The 13,067-nt window shown below is 44.7% G+C and overlaps 1 protein-coding gene across 1 annotated transcript in view; it reads left to right on the forward strand.

Annotated features, from left to right (window-relative positions):
* CCT4 (chaperonin containing TCP1 subunit 4) overlaps positions 1 to 13,067 on the forward strand; it is a 153,849-nt gene that overhangs the window by 39,044 nt on the left and 101,738 nt on the right. The window contains exons 4-7 of the mRNA XM_086927640.1: positions 1,517 to 1,625; positions 10,018 to 10,160; positions 12,004 to 12,125; positions 12,249 to 12,381. Of these exons, the coding sequence (XP_086783766.1) occupies positions 1,517 to 1,625; positions 10,018 to 10,160; positions 12,004 to 12,125; positions 12,249 to 12,381 (507 nt within the window). The remainder of the gene's footprint in view (positions 1 to 1,516; positions 1,626 to 10,017; positions 10,161 to 12,003; positions 12,126 to 12,248; positions 12,382 to 13,067) is intronic.

Below are 13,067 nucleotides of genomic sequence, written 5' to 3' on the forward strand. Positions count from 1 at the left end.
AAAAAGGACCGATGGTATATCAAGTGCGGTACATATTCAGAGAAACTGTATTTATCAGTCTTTGTGGAGTGCCACTGACAGAACCTAGACTTCACTGGAAGTAGAAGGTTGATTGATAAAGGTTGACCAAGAATTCTAGGGTTTTAGAAAGATATTGAAGTAAAGAAATAAGAGTTGTTTGACAGGAGAGAATTGAGTAGCAATCTGACAGTGGAAATCCGAATGGAAAAATACTCCAGTGTGTAGGGAAAAGTTTAGGAAATGGCCTAGCTAACGATAGTGAATCGTAAGTAGATTTAATCAGATAAGTAGGCAGGGAAGTTGTGTGCACATCTACAGCATGATAAAGTGGCATCTTTTGTGGTGGGACAATATAAAACTACCAACTTAAGGAGTGAAATGGGTGAAATAAAGTATACAATAAACACAGGGTAGCTAACCGTGTGGAATGTCTGAACTCTTGTGTTTGAGATTATTTGGTTTTTTCTCACAAAGCGCTTTCTGGTAATGTGTAAGGCTACTATGAAAACACATTTGTTCCTTTTATGCATGGTGAACATGAGTTGTAAGAATGGGAGATGGTAACCCTCGAAAGAACCAGCGAGCAGCGTTAAGGACCTCATCATTAGTTATGAAAGTTCAGCGGATGGAGTATAAGTTAAAGGTTGTGCAGTCAGCTGTGTATAGTAGAAGATGCTCATCATAAATAAAGTAATTGTTGATTAGACACTCATATGAATTTGATAGGAGGCTGATTGGAGCAACATATCCTGAAGAATATGATTAGCTGGCGATATTGGAGCAGTTAGTCAAAACTGGATAAGGGGTTACTTATTGAATCAGATGAAGCTCTAAAGATGCGCAGGTTTAAAGATGGCAAAAAAATGTAGGTCATGAGGCCAGACGAACAATGTGAGGAAACAAAGAGGTAAACGTTAGTTTATTAGGATTAAGTGAGGGTGAGGGTGAGAGACTGTGAACATGTAATTGAAATGGGTGTTAGGATCCTCTGTAGGCGAATTAATGGGGTTAAGTGGCTGGTAAATAGTGAAGAGAAACGGGATTTTTTGAGAAGGAGAAACGGAGGACGGAACTGGACATTTAACTAGAATCTATTGCAAGTAGAGTCAGCACCACCACTGTTCTCTGACTGGTGGGATGTGGATAAAAGGCAATAGGTCAAGCAGCTAAGAGAAAGCACTAACTGAGATAATCCAAATGTTCATAATGCACTTAGTTTTTAACAGTAAAGTGAGGACATCCATGTGAGGATAGTGCTTTTGTAGAGGTAGCATGCATTCTATAGATCTCTCCTAATTGGAGAGGGAACTGTAGTGCGATAAAGTTGCAAGGTCTTTCAGCACGGCTTCTCTCTCTTACCAAACAAAAACAGTGCACTGCCGGAGGCAAACCTATGACATAATGTAGGACTTGATTTTCCTCCTGCCTGTTTTTGAACCAGTTGATCTATGCCTTTTAACGAAAATGAACCCTGCTTTTCTTTCGTTTTTTCAAGTTGGTAGAATTGTCCAAAGCTCAAGACATCGAAGCCGGTGACGGCACAACATCTGTTGTTATTATTGCTGGTGCCCTCTTGGATTCCTGCTCCAGGCTTCTTCAAAAAGGTAAGATTTAAGATGTGCTCATTTAAAAAGGTCTTTTTATTCTGGCAACACTGTAAACCTTTTTAATTGAAATTATGTAAGTAACCTATAATGTCATATGCATAACGCATTTCCAAAACAGATTGTTGCAAAAAGAGGATCTATCTTTATATTCCAGTTGCCTTGCATAAGTTCATAAAGTCGACCGTTATGCTTTGGCACAGGTGCTTTTTATGTGGACTGTGGCCAGAAGTTGCATTCCTTGTTTGAAAATAGTGATTAAGTATCTTCTGTTCTTCATTGTGGGGAATGCTTCCTGTTGAGCCAAGTGCAGTGCTGAGAAAAGCACCCCATTCAAGGGAATAGGTGGGTCTCTTATCTATTAGATGGCAATATTGGACTTGTCCACATATGACTGAGGAGCAAACTATTTGATAACTAAGACTGGAATTCCCTCAGGGCCAGAGGCTTCACTGATTTAATGCTAACCAATTGTTCTGGTGACTTTTGACTAAATATTGTCATGAACTTAGTCATGACTGACATCTGCCAGAGCTGCAGAAGCATTTTGTAGCTACACCAGATCTGAAACCACACCTGCACTTGTAGTGAACAAGAAAAAGAAGTCAAACTTATCTTGAATATTAACAACCCTTACAGCGAGCAACATTCAGAATTTAGGAGTATTACCAGACCCAGTGGTATTTTGCATTTACAGCCTTACTCTGAGGTTAGCTTACCTTGAAGCTGAAGCCTGCTCTCATAATGCCTTCCCACGAACTTGTAGCTAGCAAATGCATCTTACCTCTTAAAGCACAGATACGATCACAAGTAACTTCTCAGCTTAGGTTTTGCCTCATGCATTCTTATTTCATACCATGAGTTCTTCAGCGCCTTACATTTTTTCCTTTCGCCAGACAGCGATTGGCTTTAGCAGCCCATCTATCAGTTGCAGGCAACCCAACCACATTATTTCTTTCTGAAACTCTGGCTTTTCCACACTGTTGGAAAATGGGGCAGCATCTGTGAGGCCTGCACAAATAACATGACACATTTGTCCTTCACTGGGAACCAAACACCCTAGGGCAGCGCTTGACTCTCAGAGGGTAGTGTTGCAGAGCAGTCTGAGGCTTACTCAAGGGAGGTGGTGTGGGCTAGTAATCGCCATTTGCAGGTGCGCAAAAATAACACTCCATAATTGATTGTCCAGCCTGTACTTTGCTTTATAGAAGTAAGAGTACATTTATTAAACACACACACCACTCAATACTATACACCAATTTACAAATATACATAAGCTGTTGGAATTACTTTGTGACATTGCATAACATCTCCACCCCTCCCGCAGGGGGGTGTGGGGTCTAGTACCACCACTCCCATGTATGCACATCATCTTGCCCCCAATGCAATTAGTTGAACCTATCCTGGAGCAAGGGCCCTGCTCATTGGCACCATCCCAGTGGCGTCCCCCTCCCATTACCTCAACAAGCATTAAACAGGGATACACCTTCCTTGGTGACACATAACCCTGACCAAGCATCTACTGACCCTAAAGTATACCCATCTACATCTTAAGGGCTAACAGTATGTGGTCTTCACCTAAGAGCAGCAGCAAGACTACATGTTTACGCACACTTTAGAATGACAGTACTCGGCACATTTGGATATCATTAAAAATGCATTGCAATTGCAGCCCCTAAAGGCATCACAGATGATCACAGGATTAAGTTGTAAATACCGTCAGACACCCTAGCAGGAGTGTCTAGCCACTTAAATCCACTTTGCTTGTGACATCACCTTACACCAGTACTTCACATTGAACATCAGTCCCTCTAAAAGAAATAACCATTAATAAATGCATTTCAGTGCAATTACGCCATTTCACCTCCAGGGGATGCCCTTATCGAGACATCTCCAACTCATCCCTTCAAACTTTGATGCACTTCTCAATAAACCCCCAGCTGTAGAACAAAAGTTCCAGCCTAGGAGGTGATGCAATCTTTGCTGAGAGTTGAGGGGTTATTCTTTTTAAATCCTCAAGAAACTTAGGGTGGGACTTTGGTTTGTGCGGGGGGTGAGACTGCGCTACTCTAGCAGCTCCCCCCAGCACCTTTTCACAGTCAAAGGTGACCCCTCTCCTCTGGGGGCCACCAAAACGCCAAACACAATCCATTCTTCATGCCTTGCAAGGCATCATGGGGCGCTTCAAGCTCCTGCCCTTTCTGGGGCCTCGGTGGGGGGCCTGGTCCCACCTGGTCTCCCGGGTAAGGGTATGCGACGCGGGGAGCCCGCGCTTTGGTCGGGGGCCCAGTCCCACCTGGCCCCCTGGCTCCTCCTTCCTTTTCCGGGGCCCCGGTCCCACCTGGGACCCCCACAGGCTCTCCACGTTGGAGGGCAGTCCCCGGGACCTGACCCACCCCGGGGGCCTTTTCTGGACCGGCGGCGGAGCCTCGCGTGCTTTGCCATCAGGGGGCCACAAGTCAAAGGTCGCTCACCTTCTGGGGCCCATATCTCAGCCCCTGGAGGTCCGATCTGCCCCATTTTCGTGGCTTCTTGCTCCTGGCGGTGCCCCCCAGCCACTGGGAGCATTCTCCTTCACCCTCCGGGGCTCCAAGAGGGTGCATTCTGCAGGGAGCGGTCTGCACTGGCTCCCTGCACCAGCCTTTCGCCTGGCTCTCCTCCTGCGCCTCTTCTCCCTGTGCAGAGGCCTCTTCTTCTGCGCACCGGTCCTGGACTCTTCTTCTGGTGCTGTTAGGGGCCTGGGGGGCAGTCAGGGGTGTCCTCCTTCCAACTGCCCATTGCACCAGGCTTCAGCACCTTTCGCCTCCGCAGACCACACCCCAGAGAGAGCTTCTCTTCCTGTGCAAGTACTTTTTAAAAGTTGAGTAGGGGGCTGGCAGAAAGTCTCTATTGGTTCTATCAAACAGCGACACATCACTTCCCTGCCCCTGCTCCCTCCTTCTTGTCCAGCCTCTGGGTTTGTTCAAAATGAAGTCGTCCAGTGTCTCTGGCCACGTGGCCTTTGAAGCCCAACTCTTTCCTTCTTGGTGCAGCCTGGTGCCTGGCACCCAGTGACAGCTGCTAATGGATGAGCCTGTAGCCCCACCCATCTTCTTCTTTGTGGAGAGGTGGCCCTAGCTTGTGAAAGAAAGGTTATCAATCCATCCAGCTGATGTCAACCCTCAGCCTGGGTCTGGTCATGGCTGGCTCAGAGAAATACGACAGTTCTGTATGACCCAAAAGCAGTACATATGACTTTGGACTCTGCAGAATACTTATTTTCACCTATTCTACAATGGACTTTAGTGTGTGTCTGGAATCTGTAGGCCTTGTGGAAGTCATTTTAGCCATGGGCCCCACATCCCCATAGGGGAATAATGAAGTCAAAACCCAGTAAAACACTGACTTTCCCTGGCATGTTCCTTCCCAGGGTATAAAGCCTATTCCATCTCGCCACCCAATTCTGCATAAGTCCTGCCACACCATTCACTCTGTACACCCGTGTCTGCATGTAACCAGCACAGTGTCCCATACTCAAGCTGCTGCGCAGCGGCCTAGCCAAGCCAGGCGGACACCAGTAAAATCTCTATGCAGTCTCCTTCATTATGAGTTCACTGTGGATGAGTTCCAGATTATGAGGCTCCCCCACAGTAAAAGCTCAATAATTAGGTACTCAAAAAGTGAAAAATCCAGGCGGCCCCTAGTGTCAGAACCACCTACTAACACACACGTTTTTCAGATTTAGTAAGAGATAATCACATCTTTACATGTTTCGAATGACCTGTCCAATATCTGGAACGAACAAATGCAGCCCTGTGTGCATTTCTTCCAATCACTACAGAGTGAAAGTGAATTGGTTGCTGCCATTTCGAGGGAGAACAAAAACATTTTTGCAAGATGAAAATGCTAAGTAACCTAGAGCTTTGTAATCAGTTGGCTGATGTGTTCTTGGAACACAGACTGGGAGCATCCCTTGTCAGCCTGTTTGCAGTCCTCCTGGTGTTCCAATAACCATTCGTGAATATTACAGTCGCCTGGTAGCCCGCTCTTCACATGAGTGGGTCTTCACTAAACATGTTCACCGTTTGCCCTTAATCGTTTGCTTATCCATATTTGGCTTCAGCAGAATGTTCACTGACCTAAAGTCTTTCGAGGTGTGCTGAAGGAGACATTTTGGTAAATTGCTAAAGCATTTGTACTTTCCAGGAGTAATGCAACAGTCTCCTTTAAGATTTTAGTTGATGGTGGCAACGTGAATCTGGTTTTACTTGCAATTCGGGACTGCCCACTCACTTCACTCTTTCTGATAGTAGGTCCTCTAATTTCCCTTGAAGAGGGGTCCCTTGCCTTAATCATGTCTAGAACATGTATGAGGTGGACTAGTAAGTGCTTCGATCAGTTTAACCCTGTGTGCTGGCCAAAAATGCTGTTTGTGAGGGGGGATGGTGTCTATCTGTTACGTCTATCTAGTATGTACATACTCTTGGTCCTTTTCTACAACCTCTGTGTCTGGTGGATGAGGAGCTCTTGAACCTTTTCCATTTGACCTTAGAGTTAATTTACCCCTGCTTGAGTGAAACTTACCCATGCCCACATTTCCTGAGATTTGGCGGTCTCCTCATCGGGAGCCTTCAAGTGGAGTTGCATACACTGAGTACAGCACTATCTGATCTCATTGCTGCCACTGGGCAGAGTGTCTCAGAATGTGGCTACCTGCTGCAGGAAAGAGCTCATTCAGGTTTGGGAGCCCCTAGACTTTCCTATAAAGCAGATCCTCCATTTTGATTGTGAGGAGTATATGATTGGCTCATGAGCTGGTACTTTTTTCATCTCGAATCAGCCAGACACAAGGCTTACACGCTTTCTAAGAAGTGACCGCAGTGGCACCTCTGGTAGGCTGCTATTTGAAATCCAGACTTTGCCAAAGTCTGGGAAAACCTGCACGGACAATTTGCCTTGTGACCTGTGAAAGAAGGAAATTCTACCTGCCTGCAACATTTTTAGGTCTCGCCTGGCGACGCAGCGCGAAAGCGCTGTCGCCAGCGAGATCTATTGTCGCTGACTTGCCTTCCAAGAGACACAAGGAGATGGGCACGCGCAGGACGGACTGGAAATGTGAATGCGCCACGCCGTGCTCACCTCCTGGCCCCCTTCAGTCCTAGCAAGCCAGCATGCAGTTTCACTTTCTTATGCGCACGCACGCTCACTTTAACTTCTGGCCCCCCAAAAGGGGCTTTTAAATAACTCGCCCAGTCTGCGGGGAGAACTCCTCCTCTGGTGCCATCCTCCTGATCGGCGGCTGGCTGCGGCGTGCTTCCAGAGCACTCCAGCTCCTCTGTACCGCTGCCAGCACAACGCGGGGCTCTCTCCTCAGTCTTGGGAGCACCGCACTCCTATGTGCCGCACTTCACCGGGCTCCCTCCTGGGACCCGGGACTTCAACTCCCGTCCTTCCTTTCTGGTGCCAGGGCTCCCTCTTCACCACGGGAGCCCTGGATGGGGGCAGGCACTGCCTGCCCCGGCCGCACGCACCACCACTGGGCACGAGCCGCAGGTACAGTGCATGCACAAGCAGCCCTCGCCCTCCCAGGTGTCCTCCCCGGATGTATCTTGTTTAACCCCCTGTCAGTTAGCAGTGGATTGTCGAATTCCTAATTAGTCAGCTGTGCATGAAAGGAAACATTAACACAGAACCTACAGGGACGACGAGGTTGCTGGCTTGCTCCTGTAGAATGTGAGTAATTGGGCGCATGATGCCTTTGATGTTGTAGAAGAGAATGGAAATTTCTGATCAACATCACAACTGTGAAATTTGAAAGCTTGCAACATAGGTGCTTGCCATTAAAGTGAAGCTACTTTCACGTCGCTGTGCATGTTCTGCATTTGTAAATGCATACTCCCCCACTGCTGCCCCTGTTCTGTGTGTGTAAATGTATTCTGCACTATTTCTGCCCGGGCTCATTTGAAGTATGTGCCAGAGATGTGGCAGCCCTGCTTCCCCTCCACGCATCCCTGTTTCGATTGGGTGGGTCTCTCTCGCCTGTCTCTTGTTGTAGCGCTTCTCCACCCAAGTGACGACGTCTGTGCAATGTGTGACCTTTTCATCAGACCCAGATGCTGCGCTCGACAAGAAGCCAGTACTGATGCAGTAAACGCCATGCCTGCTCTGAGAGTGACGGCTCCTTTAACTGCTCGTTACTGTGCTGCACGTGTTCTTTGTATGGTGGTGACGTGTGTGCCTGTGCTGCAGTCTAGTGCTGTGTGCCACAATATAAAGCGCAGTAGTGCATTGGTGATTTTGTCCTATCTCGCAGCTGTGCGCTGGGTTGCAGTGAATTCGCATTCCCAGCTTAACAGAGCTGAGGATGATGTACAGCACTGCACTGGGGGGTGCTGCAGTGCTCTGCCATCTAGTGCTGTGTGTTGTAACACAAAGTGCTTTAGAGCCCTGTCTCACAGCTGTGTGCTGGATTGCAGTGAAGCTGCATCCCTAGCTCTACAATGTATTGAACACTGTGCACAGCACTACACCAAGGGACGCTGCATTGCGCTGCCATAGCCTGCGCTGCATCTGCCCCAGCTGCCGTGCACATGGTTATGTTGAATGGCTGAGCATTGACCTCTGTTATGTTGTGAGTGGCTGTGCATCCGGCAAGCAGGGCACTAGTGCACAAATTAACACCTATCGGTCAGTATCAAAGGTTGTAGCTAAAAACAGCTGACACCGGGGGGGAAGGGGGTGGGGGAGCTTGAAGAGGGGGTGGGGAATGCACGCATTGATATATTTGTTAACTTGCGACGCTGTCTTTCAAACAGTAAAAAGTCAAAAACCTAACATACAGACTCACATAATTTTACAAAGCTCATAATACAACATAACCAGCATTTGCGATAACAATAGGTCTCTCATTTAGGCGAGTTTGAGCTGTTGATATTGGAAATAACAATGACTTTTATTTTTGGTTTCTTTTTAAAACCTAGATAAAAGGCACTAGCTTGAAGTCGCGTATATGCGAGACCTATTGCATTGAAAATGCTTGTCTGGATTTTGCTTGTCTAGAGCAGTGACCTATTCGCGAAGCCCAACTGTCAGAACAAACTGTTGTGAGGTTGAGCACATGAATTGTTATCTACTCTGGAGCCACATGGTCATCTAGGCCCAGCTGCCTAGAAGAAGAAAGATCATCAACCTGGGTTGAGGGCCTTTTTCATTGTCTTTGAGGAAGGTGAGCCAGCATTCTCTTATGCCGTCTGTCCATGCAGTACCTATGCCCACCTTGTCTCAGTCACAGAGGGGCTTCGCACTTCTCGCTTGGAATGCGGTTCTTCTGGCTGGGGGCAGGTTTTTCCTGAACTGTGAACCATTTATATTTCTGGACATACTGCTTATTAAAGTCACAGCCTCCTTTTTTTTTTTCAGCAGCCCAGTGGCTACTGGTACCATCTTGGCTTGCTGTGGGTGAGATTCGGGCCCTATAGGAGAGGCACCGTTGTGATGCTATTTTTGTAGTATTTATTCACTAGCAAATGCAACAACAAACCAGACCATATGTACTCTAACTAGTCCCAGAACTCAAGAACTGTGTCCCTCAACAGTACACTTGTGCCTGGGCACATGGTCACAACGGACACCAAGATTTTTCATGTGGGTTGGGTTCTTGCTTAGATGGTGGGTTTTTGAGATGAGATATTTTTTATTTTATTTGTAGAGCTCTCTTTGAATCAAGGGCTTTGGCTGTAATAAGGGGTATGCCTTTCACTCATGGGCATCTTTGGGCATCATGATATTTGATCCAAGGGAGATTGGTGAATCTGTATCCTGCCAGTCAACCTCCATACGTTTATTAACGACCCGACTGCTTCCAGAAAGGCCAGTTACCTAAAGTATTTTCCCTAGGCTAAAATTGGCCATTGAGTTTAATGTTAGCAAAATTCTAGAATTAATGTCCAGGAAGTACAAAGATTTTGTTGTTTCATAACTTGTGCCAAGAAGGTGTGAGGACTTTCTAGCTTAATATAATTTAAGAATTAACTATTTGCTTACTTACTAATAAGTTATTTTCTGTTTTGCCACTTCGAACCAGTCTCTATGTCCCTCCACCTCTTGGAGTAAACTTTGGCTGCTCCTCCTCACAACCCTGACAGTCAAGTGCCTAAAGTGATACTCATTGGCCATCTAATTTTGAATGTACCAATATTGTGAGACTCTGACACGTGGTATAGGACAGTCCCCATATGGCATACTGCAGAGTAACAAGTGACGGCCTCTGGCCCTCAAGAACTGACTTCCTAATTGTCTTACTAGAATGCCTAGAAAAACTTGGAAATAGTGTTATTTGGAAGCATATTCATAATACCACAGTAATTGGGTCATTTGTGGCATTCACGTGCTTCCTTTATATTTTTTTTTTAAGGAATCCATCCTACTATTATCTCTGAATCGTTCCAGAAGGCTGTTGAGAAAGGGATTGAAGTGTTGACCAACATGTCTCAACCAGTTCTGTTGAGTGACAGAGAAACGTTGCTGAATAGTGCAACTACTTCTTTGAACTCAAAGGTAGTGTATGATTTCCAACCTTTGTTTGTGGTTCTATTTTGAATACGCAAGATCTCTACAACACAGCTACTGAAAATACGAATTGCTGTGTAGAATTTTCTTTCAATTAAGTTGGTTAGCTTGCATAGGTCTGTACCATTTTGTGTGAATCAGATCCAGTTTTTATCCCTTGCATTATACACACTCTTTCTTTACTCACATTTACGTGTAGAAGATACTTGGCTTTTGAGCTATGCTCTCTTAAACCCACACCTTTAAATTTTAATAACCTTTCCCAAAATAAACGAAGGTTGTTCTATGGCCACAGAATTAGTCCAGTGAAGTAACAGCTGAAAGATACAGTCTTCTGTAATGTCATCAGGAATTGAATTAGTAAAGCGATTTAGATGATTTTAGCTTGGCATTGGTTTTTATCAACCCACATTGAGAAATGTATTTGAATTGTAGCAAGTATCCCTGGATCTGCTATTAAGAGCGGAGTTGGTCTGATGTGGAAGATATAACTTCTCATCAAATACACGAGCAGGAGGATTAGCCACTTCAGCAACTACAAAGAGTTGTCTGGGGGTGGTTGTTAAGGGTCATTTAGAGTTTTAATATGAGAAGTATTCCTGTTAGGCATGCTTCTCTTACAGATTAGTTTAATTGACCATTGAATATCAACGTTTGAGAGTGAATGTCTCCTTTTTCTCAATCACTCTTAAAGTTTCCACAGTGTTTCAATCCACCACAGACTTTTCAGCTCTGGTCCATCTAGGCAGAAGGATATAAAGCATACCGTCTATTGGAGTGCTCTTCGCTTGATGAATACTTATGAAAAGGTTATTTGCCCGCTCTGCAGCACAGGAACCTATTTCCCAGTAATGATTCGGACCAGCCAGTGCTTGCAGGTTCCATATTGGAGTGCACTAAGCAAACTGAGGAAAAATGTGGCTCCCCTCAAGACTTTGGAATGTTAATTTGGGTCAGTGGTCAACTAGCCAGTTCAGTTCCTCTTCCGCTTCGTATTTATCACTTCAAGGAGGCACACTTTAGTTTCCCAAGCCTACTGAAAGGAGTGTGCCATAGAGAGAGTGAGTGGCATACCCAGCTCAGGACAACCCTAAATCTGCATGGCCTAATTGCCATTTGTTGAAGTGAAGTTTAAGTTAGTAACGCTATCTCAAATCTTTAATATTGCTCGCTGTGAGGTGTTGGGAGTAGGGGTTTGGGAACAGAACCACAGAGAGTAAGGCAAGCACGCTCGCTTTGTGCTATAAGCGAACAGGATGCATATTTCTGTATCTTTGATTAGAGGCAGGGATGGTGAAGAGGATCCGTGTATAGTCTAGTCAGTACAAGGTATTTCCCTTGCGTTCAGCACACATTTACAAAAGCCTCATTGATGGTATCTCATCCTAAGCTGTAATGGAATAAGTCACTAAAGAGCATACACACTGTATTTAAAATAGTTGTGTAGTTATAAAAAATCCTTTCATTCTCTGGAGTACGCTTTTAGAATGCATGATGTACACTTTACTTACCTTAAGAATATTTGTTTTCTTTTAAACAATTTGGTATTTCTGTGATGTATCTGAAATATTCACATTTAGAGTAACGGCAGCTGAAGTAGAGATCTGTTTTAAATTGGTTGAAAATCAACTACACGAAGCCCAAATAGCAGGTATTGCTTTAGGATATGACTTTCTTCTTATGTGGAATAAACTTCTAAATGATTACTCGTAGTAACCCAGGAAGCATGCCTTTCCTACACGTTTCTGAAATAGGTCAAATTCCTTTTTTATTTTTTATTTTTAGCTAGAGCATATAAATAATGCTTCCTTTCTTCTTTTGGTACTTTTAGGTGGTTTCTCAATACTCTAGCCTGCTTTCTCCAATGAGTGTGGATGCAGTGATGAAAGTGATTGACCCAGCTACAGCCACTGGTGTGGATCTTAGAGATATAAAAATTGTCAAGAAGCTGGGGTAGGTAGCACTTTCTTCTTTTAACACTTATTAAGTTGAAGAAAATGGTTGAATGTGTTGTGATGAAAAAATAAAGTATTTTGTTGAGCGAGTGCCATGTTCCTCTTTCTCACTCTTATCCAGTGGAACAATTGATGATTGCGAAATGGTTGAAGGTTTGGTGTTGACTCAGAAGTTGGCCAGTACTGGAGTATCTCGTGTGGAGAAGGCAAAGATAGGTCTCATTCAGTTCTGCTTGTCTGCCCCAAAGACTGATGTGAGTATATTATTCATAATCTCATACTGATACAATTTAAGCAAATACTTTAGGAAGCAAGAGGTTTAAAACTGTTTTAATTGATTTACTAGGAAAGGCAGTGAATTCAAATCGGACATTTTCATGCAACCATACTTGACTGCCATTGAGATATTACTGTTTTTAATGACAGCAAATTGTCCCTTAACTGGGGAACCAAGTCTAAATATTGTCATCTTTAATGTGTATTGTCATTCTGAAGAGAAGAATTAAGTCTGCAGAAGTGTGGGATTCCCTGTGCCACTTTCACTTACATCCAAGTGTCCCAGAACCCCTAAAAGACAAATATTTCAGGATTTCCAGCATGTAGTTAGTTCCATATTTTCACTCTTGCTTGGTGCCAGAGGCCCTGGGTAAAAACGCAAATTTGACATTTGATTCTAACAAATAGTGTTGGAGAATAGGCGCTTTGATGAGCTTTGGAAGCTTATACTACTTGTAGTAAATGTGTGTGTCTGGCCACTCCCATGCTGTGTTGCCTTGGTACTCCTCAGCCCTGTCACCTCTGTTCTCATTTTCAGTGTGTGACATGGACTGTTATGGTCTTCTCTGGGTTACAGTATGCTTTTAAAGATCTCTTCGATTTAAAAAAAAAAATAAAATAATGTTGGTTCCCCATCCCCCCCTCTAGTTTTTTCATGGTCTGC

The sequence above is a fragment of the Lissotriton vulgaris genome, chromosome 6 (assembly GCF_964263255.1).
Source record: "Lissotriton vulgaris chromosome 6, aLisVul1.2, whole genome shotgun sequence".
Classification (NCBI taxonomy): Eukaryota; Metazoa; Chordata; class Amphibia; order Caudata; family Salamandridae; genus Lissotriton; species Lissotriton vulgaris.